Source organism: Melopsittacus undulatus, chromosome 4 (assembly GCF_012275295.1).
Source record: "Melopsittacus undulatus isolate bMelUnd1 chromosome 4, bMelUnd1.mat.Z, whole genome shotgun sequence".
Taxonomy (NCBI): domain Eukaryota; kingdom Metazoa; phylum Chordata; class Aves; order Psittaciformes; family Psittaculidae; genus Melopsittacus; species Melopsittacus undulatus.
Window position 1 is genome coordinate 68414783 of NC_047530.1, and position 16193 is coordinate 68430975.

The 16193-nt window shown below is 41.4% G+C and overlaps 1 protein-coding gene across 3 annotated transcripts in view; it reads left to right on the forward strand.

The window, feature by feature from the left end:
- MCU (mitochondrial calcium uniporter) overlaps nucleotides 1-16193 on the forward strand; it is a 92610-nt gene that overhangs the window by 7477 nt on the left and 68940 nt on the right. Inside the window, exon 1 of one of the 3 annotated variants that reach the window (XM_034062580.1) lies at nucleotides 1668-1730. The exons of the other annotated variants lie outside the window; for them this stretch is intronic. Coding sequence (XP_033918471.1) covers nucleotides 1674-1730 — 57 coding nt within the window. The 5' untranslated portion in view covers nucleotides 1668-1673. Of the gene's footprint in view, nucleotides 1-1667; nucleotides 1731-16193 lie in introns of those variants that run through there. 3 annotated transcript variants of the gene reach the window in all.

The following is a 16193-nucleotide window of genomic DNA, read 5'->3' on the forward strand; positions in this document are numbered from 1 at the left end:
CAGCCTGCTGGGAATAAAATAATTTACTCTGAAGTTATATCTGAAGAAATTTTATAAGGGTTTAAGAAATGCTTGATGGAATGTATTGCAGTTTTGAAAGGATTTGGAATAATGCTATGGTAACAACTTTGATTGCATTTGTTACTCTGGCTCCAAAATGTCTATGTGGCTTGCTCCTCCTTCTGTTATCCAGACTTTATGTAGACTCAAAGTGGTGTGAGGTTGTAGAAATGGGGTGAGGAAAAATGCTGGCCTGATAAAAGTGGTCAGCCTTGGCCTTTCAATGTTTCTCAAAGCACTATCTGTGCCTCTGTATGTGCACAGGAGCTGGGGACACTTGAGCACTCTACCAGATGGATGCTGCACAGAGCTTGTCTGCTGCAGAGCATCTGTGTATACACAGATTGGAAAGAGGAATGCAAAACAAGTGGATTTCTTATATGAATGCACATGCAATTTCAGGTGGGAAAGCTCACCAAACGGTTCATGAATGAAGTGACTCTAGGGTTGGCAGCTGGCAAACAGAATACTTTCCTTCCAAATTGTGAGCGTAGTTGATATCTTCTTTTCTGATTTTCTAGGTCAGTTGCTGGAAAAGAGTCTGAAGTTACTGCATGTTTTCCCTGTTCTGCATCACTATATTACCTTGAAAAGCACCAAGAGAGGCAAAGCTTTTCTTTTGTTATGAAGAATGTCATAACAAGCTTCATAATGAGTTTACTTGGATGAACTCATATCAATTATTACTGTACCTTGAAGCTGCTAAGGAAAAATGCGTTCCCTAAATGTAGTAAAGGAGATGGCTTGTTTATACGCTTGAAACGTGTGTGTTTTGGAAATAGTTGGAAGAGCACCTTTAAGAACCATTCAGTTAGAACTTGACATATGTTCCGTGTAACTTCATGGCTTTGTCAGTGATTTGTAAAAGGTATAGCTTCCGAGGAGCAGGAGGTAATCCCTTGACATATGGGCATGCTCACTGTCAGCTGAAACGTGAATTGGTGGTATCTGCTGAACTGTGACTGTTTATTCCTTGCCAGCTGCTGTTCTCTTCTACATCTTTTCCTTTGTCTGTGTGCCTGCCTGTCACTTGACTTACGTGCTGTATATCCCCTTATTAAGGCACAGGGATAATTGCCTTAAGCCTCCATTTTCTCCTGCCAAAAATTACTTTTAATAATGCTGCATTCTTTTTGATTTGCAGCTGGAATCTGTAGAATGAATATCAAATGGATGTTCATCAGCCAGAATGCAGGTTGTGAAATTTAATCAGAATAGTGAATTCTAAGGTATGTCTTGAAATTAAAGAAATTAGTTGTGACAGATGATTGTAAAAGAAAATAGTTATTCTCTCCACTTAAACAGTTTTTTTAAGACATCCTCATTTTTTTAGATGCTTGGACTTAATTGTGATAGTGAGTTTTCTGCTTGGCAAAGTAACTCCAAAGGAATTTCTCTCTGAAGTAACAGTGAACTGAAAAAGTGCAGAGATGTCCCAGGGGAGGAAAAATGGGATTCCTTTTTTGGAATGAAAATGCTCTAATTTATCATGTGATTTGGGAAATCCTCTTGGCTCCCTGCAGAAGGGAAAGAGGGAGTTGAACATTTCATCAGGTGTTGGAGCATGGCATGTTTGTGATGTATAACAGTGTCTGCTGTGTAAAAAGCTCCCAATGGAGACTGCTGCTTGCTGCAAGGCTATTTCTGTTATCAAGGGACTTGTTTCTAAGGTAATGATAACAAAATTCCATTGTCTAAATATTTAGAAGATTTGATAATTACACTAGTACAATGCTGTATGGTTTCCTCTGAGTTTGGGGATATTGTATTTAAGAGGGAGTACGACTCTTCACTTGGACTTGGGTGTAAGGGATTCAAGAGAACAAAATCTAGTCTCTATCTTAAGAAAGAAAAGTTGTATTACAAGTAATGTATATTGCTAGTAATGAAACAAGCTCCAAATACTCTCCTCTGAATTAAAGGAATATATTAAAGACTTTTCCCTTGCTTTGCAAGTTCTAGATGCTGCTCTTGTGCTTTATGAAGTGCCTGGAAAACTTATGTCAGAGTGCTATTCAGCTCTTCTTCAGGCTATGGTGAGTGGCATGCACCATGCAGGACCAAGAAAGCAGAGGGCATGATGCTTTTGACACATGGAAAAGTACTGTGGAAGGGCGAAAACATTATATGTGTTGAAACATCAGTTCCTGGTTGTTTGGGGTGAAGTGAGTAACAAGAAGCTGATGGTGCTAAACAGAGCTTTGGTTTGAAGCCACATACTTCTCTGAGCACAAAGTTGAAAAGAGTGATGGTGTCCAAGATAAAATTGATCTTAATTTTATCCAAAGATAAAGAACATGACACAGACTTGCACACATAGTCATTAAAAATAAATCACAATTTTGAATTAGCTAGTCACTCTTGTGTGTAGGAGTGACCATTTCCATATTTTCTTTTGGCATTTAGTTCTCAAGAGAGTAATTTTAAACAGTTTCACAATGTACTCCTCTTATTTAGCTAGACTGAGTAGGGCAGGATATGAGACTATGCAGATATGGTCTTTTGAGTTGGCAGGGATGCTCAAAGTAAGGATTTTGAGAAAAGTATTAATACGACATGGGTGCTTGTGAGATGAATTGTTTTGTAAATAGCATTTTTAACAGATGTTGTTTTTTATCTTTCCCCAAAGTGGGTTGTAGAAACAGTCTGTTGACTATTCTTGCCATTCAGTTTTTCCGTACCTAGTAGCTCCTTTGCTTGCGCTGAATGTCTGCTTGTAATTACAGCATCACAATTTTTTCCTTTTGCAGTCGATACACAACACATTGTATCTGTTGAAGGACATCCTTCTTTCCCTTGTCCCGAGCACACTGATAACACACAGCTCCAGTTTGTGTGGAGCATGCAGGGCTTTGGATCTAGGGCAATGAGTTTGGTGGAGCCGCTGATTTCATGACTTCTTGGGCAAGCATGGAAGTAGAAACTGCTGTTGGTGGCTCAGATGAGAGACTTCTGGGTTTTTGTGTCTGGGGCTAAAGAAGTAATCAGATACAGTCTGATACAATCTTGCTTCTCAAGGTTAGGAACTGTGTGTCCCCTAATCATTTCAGTGTTGGTGGGGAGGAACAGACAAGAACACCTAAGCATAGAACAGAGTTGCTTTCGGGATTGAAAACGAGCACTCTGTTTTTCCGAAGTAGTTGTTTGTCACTGTGGTCAGTCAGACATAATTAATTTCTTAGTTTGTCCTTTGAAGAAACACTTTTATCCACATTTTTACTTCCATTTAGGAGATTTGGCAAGACTCATGAAGCTGAATTGCTGTGATTAGCCTGACATTTTACATAATAGAGTGCACTGCAGAGGGTTGTTAATTCTTGGAATTACAGTGTCAAAGTACTGTGGTACTTCTCAAGGCAATATTTATGTTATTTGTGTGGATTTCTACACTAGAGGGAGTCTGCATTGCCATGTGACAAACAGATCATGGGTGTATCTTCATGTTCATTGTGTATCCAGACAAGCAGTATATGAGGTTTGATGGAAGTATAGAGCACTATTTGCCTCCTTCAGGATGTGATCTTTCTAGCTACAAGTTGGAGCCAATGATACTTCAAACAGGATTCTGGCTCATAAGCACTTACAAGCTTTCTTACAGTCTTGAGAATGTGAAAATACATGGCTCGTGGGTGCATGAAGAAAGCTGAATTGCTATCATAATGCTGCAAAGACACCCTAGAGTCCATGGAGAACCTTCTATATGAGTGTTTGAGTGAGTAGCCTGTGGAAACCCACCCTTTGCTAGGGACAGATATCATTACCCAAGTCTATCATTGCTGAATCACCTTGGCTAAAGAAAGGAAGTCTGTCCGGTGAACACACAAACATCCACAACACCACCCCCTCCCCCCAGTTGTTTTCTAATGCACTCCAGCTCTGTTACTCTTCCTCCTTCAAGCTTCGATAAGAAAACAAAAGGGGGGGGGGGAAAGCTTTCAACCTTTTATTTTGTTATATTTTACAAGTTTAGGACACTTTCAGTTTTTATAATACTAACTAGTATCCCATGAATCTTGTTTTTAGGTTAGGCTAATTTAGTTCTCAAAAGTATTTCCCTTGTTCTCCATTTGTAATCATGGGGTGGTTTAAAACACTTAAAAGTTAGTTATTTTGGCCACAATTTAGCTTGGAAAAACACATTTTCTAAACCACTTCATATGAAGACAGTTATACATACCTGCTAGTGACTGGCTTGGCTTACTAGCACTGGAAGTAGTACATGTGGAATTTGTTTAATTAGAATTTGCATTTTACGAGTTGTGTTTACTGCTCCAGCTCTGGATTTATCTCTGTACTGGGCGGAAACTTGCACCTTAATCATAATTATCAGTCGTGGTAACAACTGAGTTACGTGGGGTTTTCCCTATCCTCATTTGCGGTGCCTGCAAGTTTTTCAGCCTGAAGCTTGTACAAGTGAAAAGATCTATCTGTGAAGAAATGCAACTAGTGAAAAATAAAGAGTGTTGTTGTTACTGTATCTTCTGTCCTACTGCAAGGGTGAAGTAAGTCCTTCAGCTTCCTATTGTAGACTGTTTGAGATGCGTGAATTGGTCCTACATAAACATGAGAAGCATTAGAAATCTGTGCTACTTCTTGGTAGAGAGATTTAGATTGATTGTATATTACCTGAACGTAAAATCCTTCCAGCTCTCACTGTAAAAAATATCTACATAATTCATTTTAGATGAATATTACACATTGAAAGGATGTTGTAAGTATAACAACTTCATCTTCTTGAAACCAGTTAATGAAGTTCAAGTTGAGCGATATTGAAAGTCAACTTGATAACTTGCTGATCCATATAAATAAATCTCACTGACTGTCTGGAAAACTAGTTGTTTTCCAAGCTAGAGGGGAAGGAGAGTTCCAGGCAGAAATCAAAAAATAATGGGGCAGGGGGAAGAGGAGGTAGCTGAGGAATAGGGTGCACTTTAACAGCTCTTTGTAGTCTCCTTTGCTATTGTTATTGTAAGTACAGGAATTTGATGACACATGAAAGCATTCTAGTGACTTATATTCCTGATTTATATTCTGGTAACTTTGGTGTAAAGATGCTGTTCCTACCACTTGGACTTTCTAGTGCTGTTGCTGCAATGTTGCTTCTCCCCTTCTTGCTTAATAGTATACTCATAATGATAAATACATTTTTTTTTCTTTCCCTGCCTATACTAAGGTGTTTCTCTAGCAGTAGGGTTCTTTCCTTCATCCTTGCTGTGAGAATAAGACTAACAAGTTATTGTGGGGCTATAGCCCTTTTTCAAAGGTGTTGGGAGGAGTACAACCTTACACATGACTTAACTTTTAGCAGTTACAATTGGTGTTTGCAGGGCTAATTGAGATGTGGTGTTTGCAGGTAAATAATCTGACTAGACACTTGCTTCCTTTCTAGCCACAGCTCTGATCAGCATAAATTATCTCGGGATTGAGTTATGAAGCTCAAAGTTTGAACATGGTGTACTAACCCTTGTGTCCTGCAGAGAGGGGATGGGAAGGTATACCTCCCTGTGACTGGAGTGACAGTGCAAATGATCTGGTTTTTTTGTCATCTTTAGCTGGGGTTCATAAAAATACTTGCTTTATAGAACTGTTTTTAAGTAATATTCAGGTAGAGCTTAGAATAATAAAGTTGAATAAAGCCTGTCAAAGCAGTGTGACACTTTACTACTAAAACTGCTTGTTTCTTTTTTCTTATTAGTTGCATGGGAAACATCTGGGTTCCTCAGCTGTAAATACGGCTGCTAGAGTAAGAGGTTTAATAAGAAACACCTTTACATTACAGTGTGGACTATCTGAATGGTAGCATTAGTTTTTGTAGTCATAATCTAGTGTCCAGTGATTTCTTTGGAGTACAGGGCCTTCTCCCTTTGAAGTAGCAGCCCTTGCTTTATCTGTCATAAGGCAGGGAATTTCCCTGGATCCTGTGGAACAAAATTAACTGTTTTCCTCTTAAGCTGCTACTGAAATGAGAATTGCCTTTGGATCTCTGAAACAGGCCCCTGAATGTCCTTTGTGACACTCTTAGTCAACTGAGTGCCATTTCCTTTGATTGCTAAGTGTTCTTTTCAGCCCCTGTGATGCTGCTTTCTGCCGCTGTTACTGGTGTGCCCTCTATTGTATCTCCAAATGGGTGCATATATAACAAGGTACAAACTCACCTTGTACATCAGTCCTCCTTTCTTTCTAGTTCTTGTTCTGGTATGCTGTGCCTCTATAGAGCTACTGACTGTGACTAATGACTTTCTTGCTGAAAAAGCTTAATACCAGTAGCTTGCAAGATTAATTTTATACAATGTGCTGACTTGATGCTCCAGAGTCCCCAGTGATAAATATGGCTTACTTATACCTCTCTCCCTGTCCTGCCCTTCTCCTTCTGTCTTTTACCAAGTCTAGTTTCTAAAACACAAACCCAGAGTACACAGTGGTGTAAAATGTCCACTAAATCCAGCACAACCCCTTATCTTCTATGCATGATGGTTATTACCAGTCTTATATTTCTACAAACTAGTTATTGATAATTAAATAGCAAAAAGCTGTAAAAGAAGGCATATGGAATAATAAAAAGAAACAAGAAAAAAAAATCCCAAACCAAGTAAGTTTTAGATCATTGTTGGCTGAATCATTCAGGGATGGTCATTTTGGGAATGAATTGTTACTCCTGTTCTAATTCTTGGAGAACTGCTGGGAGGTTTTGGGGACCCCAAAACATCTGGTGGCAGTTTTCATTCAGCATGTGTAGAAACTGATTTTTGGAATACGAAATTGAAGATGCATACTTCCAAATGTTTTACTGCACTTATGTTAAGATTATCTTAGCTTAGAAAAAGAATGTGGAATTACTGTCAGTAAAACAGTAATCTGGCAGACCGCTGTCATACAGATTTAAATGGATACACCATCAGTATTGTTAACAAATTGCTTGCAGTGAACTGAGTAGAGATTCAGTGTCAAATATTTCTTTCCTTCTTGTTCTTTTACAAATTGAAATGAAATCAAATGCCCTGGTACAATGGGAAGTGTAAGTACGAGTTTATTTACATTTTGCTGATTACACAAACAACTGGAAAATTGCTTGTATTTTCTGAGGTTTAGGACAGTCATGTTTTGGGTTTTTTTCCCTTTTGATTTCTTTGAAAACATTTTTTGGCAAAGAATTGTTTTGCAAGACATCCCTCATGAAGCTGGAAATATTGGACTATACACAACCTCACCAATTTCTATGGTTCCCATCACAGTATGCTCTGATTTGTATCTGTTTACTATGGGAAAAGTTTTTGTTTGTTTTGGAGGACAGCTCTCTTCTTTTTGAGTTAGTGGTGTGAAGGCATTCATATCTGGTTTTCATTATCAAAAACTGGCATTGCCATAGTCCCCTGCCAGTAAAAACATGCAGAATGACCAACTGGCTGTAATTCAGGTTGTCAGGACATGTAAGCTTGAGTTTGGAAGGCTGTGCCCAGGAGAGGCTAGTATAACTTACTTCATGCTGGCTCAGTAGTCGCTGCTGGCAGAGAGGCCTCAAAGGAAAGAATGTCTGCAGTTATGTGCAGGGAGATGATTTAGCTTTATGAATCCTTCCTTGTCTGGACGCAAAAGAGCTTTTCAGAGAAGGCTGAGGCTGCTGTGGGGATTCTCTCAGTTTTTCTGTAAGTAAATATTTAGTTTCTAAGAAACTGCCTTTCGAATGGTGACCTTTGAGTCATTACTGAAGTGAATGGCATGTCTTGGACCTCTTGAAGGATATTTGATCTATGATGTTAAAACTGGCTATTTGTTCTGTTTTTTAAAACTGCATTTGAGATTGTGGAGTAGTTCATGTTGGAAGTGTGAGCCTGAAAGAAAGAAATTTATCTTGAATTTGGCTAATGTCAGTGAGCATCCCTGACTACATGAGAGTAGAAACAGACTGACACCAGGCTGCTTTGTTATGGGGTTTCTTTATGCAGCTCTTGTGGCTTGCCACAGATAAATGCCATTATTTAATACCACTAAATGAAATGAAATAAAAAAATATTAGTTAGTGTTAAGTTTAGTAGATATATAGTACCTAGTATAAAACTGCAGTTTCCAGAGATTGTATCAGCAGTTGGTTTTCCTTGAACTGATGACATATCTACTTCTGCAGCGTGGCAATAAAAAAATAAGAATCTCTTCAAATATGCTATTAGCATTGATGTGCTTTAGGAAGTACCTTTGTGGTGTCAAATCTGTACTTGTGGTTGTGACAGCACAAGGGTTAGAGTTTAATTTGTATGCAACGTACTGATGGGCAAAGAGTGCGGGAAGCTTGAAGGGCAGAACTGCTTAACATGTGAGGAAGTTACCCTTTTTTCCAGGACCTACAAAGAAATGAGTTTATATTGCTTCCAAAATTGTCTGCCTTTCTACCATTGTAGCCTTTAACTGGGTATTTTCTCCATGCAGTGTCCAGTAAACCTTCTCTTAGTAAGTTTTAATGTTTTATGGTAAAAATCCACAAGCTGTTAGGATAGAAATCAAACCAGTTAAGAACATTAATACATTAAGGGAATTGGTTTTAAATACAAAAAGAAGCAGAGGGAACACAACACAGCCTAATGAGGAGCAGCTGTGGAAGGGGCCTTGGTTCCCCTGATGAAGCTGGGGGGATGGCAGCAGGCATGGGCTGAGCAGAGCAAAAGGTTTGCAAGAGCATCACCACCTCGCTTGGTGTTGCATTGGTTTTCTCTTTCCTTGGTACAGAGTGTGCACTGAGCACTGAGTAATATGTGTTATTTCTGCCTACAGGGTTTTGCACTTCTGCTTGAATTAGCCTTCCAAGTTACTTAATGTGTTGTGTTGTAATTATCTGGCATTGTAAGTCCTCTAATCTTTATGTGTTGGGGTATTATGAAAGCTTGGTGGCTGGGGAAAGTAAGACATTCCTTGTAGAGAAAGCATGTACTATTTACCACCAGGACACTTGCCCCAGGGGAAATAATGTTTTTGCTTTGGAAGCCTTGTTTTCTCTCCCAGTATTTCCCCTATACCTCAAAGGGAGTACATAATGAACTTGGAAACTATGGTATGGGTATTCTCAGTGCCTCTTGTCTGTGTTTATACTTTAGTAATAACTTCATGAAAAAAAATCTATTTCGGAAGAAAACATTTGGAAGCTTTGCAGTCAACATTTGATGTCTTGGTGGTTATGTGTGTAATTACATTGAAATAAGTCCTTTATATTGGCAGGGCAAGGGATGAAGAGTAGGTTTTTCAAGCATGAAAGTGGTTGGATAAAGTAAGTAAAGGTAATTCCACACATTTCTATCTGCTAATTGGGTTATGTGTGATAGTGTACTAGGTATCATGTTAAAAATTGAACACACCCCCTTCCCTCCTCAAACCTGGATATATGTCTTATCTGTTAGGGTGAAACAGATAATTATATCCAACTTTTAATAAAGGAAAGCTGACTCTGTTAAGACCATGTTGAGTGTGAGGAGGTAGGGACACCTCTCTGAGCATATACTATAAACCCCTAGCTGTGCCCTCTGTGTGGAGTAGACTTTAGGACTGCTTTCTAATGTTTCTGCCCATGAAGAAATGGGTTTTGGGTGCAGTTTCAAGTAAGACTGGGTGCCTTCTCCTATAACTTATCTTGGGAGCTGTACTTTCTAGTGAAAAAACATGGAGTTTGAATGAATATATGTATACTGTTCATGTGGCTAATGAAGGCTTGGATTTTCTTCTACTAGGGCTTGCCATGGCTGAAACTGCATTTCTGTTCCTATGGAGGCAGTTAGTCAGTGGCTTATCAAAAAAACGGTTGCCTTTTAATTCTTGTTTACCAACTAGGTGACTGCTCTGCTTCTGTTGCTCATCTACAATGGTTTTTTTTAACATATAGTTAGTAGCTGAGAAAAGAACTTTTTCCCATTGTGCCTATGCATGTGAAAGGAAAAACTATGCCTCTTTCATTTCTTTCTTCCTCATATTTTATTGATATTTCCTGAATGTGTGGTGGGAAATATCACAGAATTGCAGAATCCCAAGGGTTGGAAGGGACCTCGAAAGATCATCTGGTCCAACCCCCCTGCAAGAGCAGGGTAGCTTAGAGTACATCACACAGGAACTTGTCCAGGCGGGCCTTGAATATCTCCAACGTAGGAGACTCCACAACCCCCCTGGGCAACGTGTTCCAGTGCTCTGTCACTCTTACAGTAAAGAAGTTCTTCCTGATGTTAACGTGGAACCTCCTATGATCCAGTTTACACCCATTGCCCCTTGTCCTACCACTGGATATCACTGAAAAAAACCTAGCTCCATCATCCTGACACCCACCCTTTACATATTTGTGAACATTGATGAGGTCACCCCTCAGTCTCCTCTTCTCCAAGCTAAAGAGACCGAGCTCCCTCAGCCTCTCCTCATAAGAGAGGTGTTCCACTCCCTTCAACATCTTTGTGGCTCTGCGCTGGACTCTTTCAAGCAATTCCCTGTCCTTCTTGAACTGGGGGGGCCAGAACTGGACACAGTATTCCAGATGCGGCCTCGCCAAGGCAGAGTAGAGGGGGAGGAGAACCTCTCTTGCCCTACTAACCACATCCTTTCTGATGCACCCTAGGATGCCATTTGCCTTCTTGGCCACAAGGGCACATTGCTGGCTCATGGTCATCCTCCTATCCACCAGGACCCCCAGGTCCCTTTCCCTTTCACTCTTTTCCAGCAGGTCAACCCCCAGCCTGTACTGGTTCATGGGGTTGTTCTTCCCCAGATGCAAGACTCTACACTTGCCCTTGTTGAATTTCATCAAGTTTCTCCCTGCCCAACTCTCCAGCCTGTCCAGGTCTCGCTGAATGGCAACACAGCCTTCTGGTGTGTCAGCCACTCCTCCCAGTTTAGTGTCATCAGCGAACTTGCTGAGGGTACACTCGGTTCCCTCATCCGGGTCACTGATGAAAATATTAAACAGCACTGGTCCCAGCACCGACCCCTGAGGGACTCCACTAGTCACAGACCTCCAGCTAGATTCTGCCCCATTGACCACAACTCTCTGCCTTCTTCCTTTGAACCAGTTCTTGATCCACCTTCACTACCTGATCATCAAGCCCACACTTCCTTAGCTTATCTATGAGGATGCTGTGGGAGACGGTATCAAATGCCTTACTGAAATCAAGAAAAAAACACATCTACCGCTCTACATCATCCCTCCACCTAGTTACTGCCTCATAGAAGGCTGTAAGGTTGGTCAAACATGATTTCCCCCTGATAAAACCATGTTGGCTGTTCTTAATGACCCCCTCATCCTTGATATGCCTAGAGATGGTGTCAAGAATAAGTTGTTCCATCACCTTTCCAGGGGCGGAGGTAAGGCTGATGGGTCTGTAATTACCTGGATCCTCCTTCTTGCGCTTCTTATAGACTGGTGTGACATTTTCCATCCTCCAATCCTCAGGCACCTCTCCCGTTTCCCACGACTTAACCAAAGATGATGAAAAGTGGCCTAGCAATGATCTCCACCAGCTCCCTCAGCAGCACCTGTGGGTGTATTCCATCCAGACCCATCGATTTATAGATGTCCAGATTGCTTAACTGATCCCTAGCCCAATCCTCATCTACCAAAGCAAACGCCTCCTTTGTCCTGACTCCTTCTGGGGCTATAGGAATCTGGGGCCCCTGTGGAGAGTCTGCAGGAGTAAAGACAGAGGCAAAGAAGGCATTCAGCACCTCTGCCTTCTTTATATCCTCTGTCTCCAGGGCACCCACCTCATTCAACAGTGGGCCTATATTGCCTCTTGTGTTAGTTTTATTCGCTATGTATTTGAAGAAGCCCTTTCTATTGTTCTTAACCCAACTTGCAAGATTAAGTTCCAAGGAGGCCTTAGCTCTCCTAATTGCCTCCCTACATCCTCTAACAACTGTCCTATATTCCTCCCAAGTGGCCAGCCCCTCCTTCCATAATCCATAGATTCTCTTTTTCCACATGAGTTTGCCCAGCAGTTCCTTGTTTAACCACGCTGGTCTCCTAGCTCCCTTACTTAATTTCCTACCCATTGGGACACTCTGATCCTGAGCTTGGAAGAAGTGGTCCTTGAATGCTGACCAACTATCTTGAGCCCCTTTACCGCCTAGTACCCTTTCCCGTGAGACTTCCCTTAGCAGTTGATTGAACAGGCCAAAGTTGGCCCTTCAGAAATCCAGAACTGTGGCCTTGCTAGGTATTCTATTCCTCCCACACAGGATCCTAAACTCCACCATCTCATGGTCACTGAAGCCAGGGCTGCCATTGACCATCACCACTTCAACCAGACCTTCCTTGTTGATGAGTACTAAATTTAGCAGTATTCCTCTCCTAGTTGGTTTGTCCACCATTTGCATTAAGAAGTTATCATCAATGCACTGGAGGAACCTTCTAGACTGTGGATGATTGTCTGTGTGAGTCTTCCAGCAAATATTGGGGTAGTTAAAATCCCCCATGAGGACCAAGGCATGTAGTTGTGAGGCTGCTTTCAGTTGCCTGTAGAAAGCTTCATCAACTCCTTCGTCCTGATCAGGAGGTCTATAATAGACCCCCACAGCTGTATCACCCGTACCAGTCTGTCCCTGAATTTGTACCCACAGACATTCCACTTGCTCCTCATCTGCTCCTGGACAGAACTCAATACGTTCTAGTAGCTCTCTCACATAAAGAGCGACTCCACCCCCTCACTTTGCTGACTTAGCCATCCATGACCACATTCCACTCATGTGAGCTGTCCCACCATGTCTCTGTAATTGCCACTAGATCACAACCTTTAGACCGCACACAGACTTCTAACTCCTCCTGTTTATTCCTGCACTGGTGTACAGGCATTTCAGGGAGCGTGCAGAGCACGCTGATGGCACTCTCAGGAGTCAGGAGGACTTCTGGTCTTCATTAATGCTAGAACAGTGCCCCACTAGTTCAAACTCGGCTATGACCCCCTTGCACTTTGAATCTAACCTGAAGCTCTGTGAGTTAGCTCTGCTAACTCTTGCCCTAGTACCCCTTTTCCCCTGCAGGACAGGGTCTAAACAACTATCCTTTCCCACAAATGAAACAATAGATTGATAGTCCTCCCTAGTCTGCCATCCTTCAAGCCCTAGCATGTTTCTCTTGGGCTTGTCCCTAAAAGGTCCAGTTAAATCCCCTTCCCCCTTCATGTCTAGTTTAAAGCCCTGTCAATAAGCCCTGCTAACCCCTGCCCCAAAACCCTTTTCCCTCTCTGGGACTGGTGTATCCCGCCTGCCACCAGGAAACCAGGTGCCTCATACAGCAGCCCATGATTGAAAAACCCAAACCCCTGCCTTTGGCATCAGTCACGTAGCTATACATTAATCTGTAGACTCTTCCTATTTATCTCTTCACCCTTGCTTGTAACAGGTATAGAGACAAACACCACTTGCACTCCAGACCCTTTAACCAGCCGTACCAGGGCCCTGAAGTCTCTATTCATTGCCCTTGCCCTCCTTGTAATAATTTCATCACTGCCAACCTGAAAAACCAGCAGCGGATAGTAGTCAGAGGGCTGCACCAGATCAGAGAGTTTCTTTTTAATATCTCTCATCTGAGCCCCAGGTAGGCAACAGACTTCTCTGTGGGATGGATCTGGTCAAAAAATGGGCCCTTCTGTTCCCCTCAGAAGGGAGTTGCCCACCACAATTACTCTTCTTGATTGGAGAAGTTCTAAGGCATGGGGGTGAGTGACAAGCCCTAGGTGACTCACTAGATAGATGTACCTCTCCATCTCCATTTACCTGGCCCTGTAGTTCCAAGACCTCATACCTGTTATTCAAGGGCAACTGGAAGGGAGGAAGGGATTGCGAGGGTTTTCACTTACCTCTCCAAGGAGGGACCTCCCTCCATACATCCTTGTACCTTATGTTTGCTCTTTCTGTCTGATGGCAGGAGGGAAGGGGATCCATCACTTGTTCAACCACTTCCCTCTGCCCTTGCCTTAGGGTATGGCTCCACCGATCTATTTCACTTTCCCATTTTCTGATGGCTCTCAACCTTTCTACCTCCTCCCTCAGTTCAACCACCTGCCTGAGCAGGTCATTTATTTGCTCACAGCGAACACAAGCAGTGTCACTGGCTCCCTCCAATGCAAGTGCCAGGCTCAGGCATTCGCTGCAGCCAGAGACCTGCACAGCCGCATGTCTGCAGGAAGGCTCAGTCTGGATACCCACATTATTACTTACTACCGCTTTTGATCGTATTGTGACCATGATCTATCTGGTTGATCGATCTGTCCATGTTCTCCACACAAACAAGCACTCCTTCCTCCTCCTGCGCTCCAGGCGAGTCCTCTTGATCGGGTGGTTATCCCGCTTGCCTGCCCGCACAAACTGCCTCGACCTGCTCTGTTTGCCACGCTCCTGGTCGCAGAAGTACAAAATTCTCCATTGATAAACAGGTAAACACACAGTGTTTAGTATTTTTTGTTCCAAACCCCTTGGTGTCTGATCTAAAATAATAAAATCCTCCCTCTTTTTTATAAAGTCAGTTTTATTTTTGGTTTTCAAGAAAATAAATAGGTCAGTATTAAAAATTCTGCAGTCACCTCTTCAACGAAATTGTGTAGGCATGATTATCTGGATTTTCCTGGGCACAGAAGGCTAAACAAATGTTGCTAGCAAATGTTTTGGCCAGGTCTTTATTAAAAACTGTGAAGTTGCTTTTTTCATTACGAACTTCAAGTCAAGTAAATAACCTGAAGTTGTATGTATCTTGTTTTTTTCCAAAGGGAACAAGATCATACCAGTCTGTGTTGGGCCTTAGTCTTAAGTGAATGCCATCCAGACATAGCCAGGACTACAAAGGAATGCTGTTTCTGCAGGAAGAAGTATTAGCAGAAATCTAAAACTCTATGTCCTCCATTAGCTTGCCTTGTGCTGAACATTAATTCTGTATACAAAGAGTAAATGAATTTACATACAGATTTAATAATAACAAGAACTGATGATGAGTCCTTCTATTATTAGAATTAGTAGGAATGTTGCCTGTTTCAACATTGCTTGGTAAAATTAAGTTCTTTACAAGGTATACATGTGCCAGATTGCTTGCAAGCTTCTGAGTAAGTAATGGCAACAATAATGCAGGGCTTAAGAACTGCATGAGTGACCCACTGGGACTGAGCTAGCCTTAGGCAGTGTTGGTGACTTACTGCAGGTGCATCTCAAATCACTTCTCAGGTGATTTGATTTAAATTAGGAATGTAGCTATTCCCTTTTCAAAACAGGTTCATGAAATTGGGTTTTCATGTTCTTTTTCTGCCAAGCAGTTTGTGGCTGTTGAGCATGGGACATGTCATTTGAATGATAGTAAGAGATTTTAGTAGTAGTGTGACCATTGGAATGTTAGAGAGAATGAAACTTGAAGTAAAATACATGGGCTGATTATTTTCAGTTTAAAAGTCACTGGGATATCAGTGGTGTGGTATCATGGTTTTAAAAAGCTGACTATGGTCACTCTTATCTGAAATTGCATCCAATTAGGATCTTCAGATGGGGCTAATCTGATAGACAAAGAAATTATGAACTTGCCACACCTATTATGTGAAAATTAGTTTTACTAGATTGGTGGTGATTTTGCTTGCAATGTATACCTGAGTACAAACTTGTTGGAGGTTTTTACATTAGGAACTCTTAGAATGGAGAATTCCATCAACTTGAAGGATATTAAAAGTATTTTAAATGATACTTGTTATGGCTTTGTCAGTGTTCAAGTTGGAAAATGAAATTTTGTGAGTTACCCCTATAAATGTTAATCAGCAGTAAACCTAAACAGTTGTTGAAAATTATTAGGTAGTTGTTATTGAAAGGGGCCTCAGCAGGTTGGCAACTTTAATCTTCTTGTGGCATGGCTAGATTCATTGCTACATCAGGTTACTTAAGGTCTTATCCAGGTATGCTCTGAATAATCTACAAAGTTGGAAATTTGCTGCTTTGGGCTTCCTTTTTTTGGTGCTGCACAGCTCTCATGGTAATCTTCCTACATTTTTTTGCCAATAAGAATTCTGTTACAATTTGTGTCTTGAGATATTGCTATGCAACACCGAGAAAAGAGTCTGTGTCCCTCTTGCGTGCGGTTCCTCTTTAGGAGGAGATGGATTGGATCAGATAGCAGTTGTTTCTTCAACCTGAACAGCCCCTAGTGT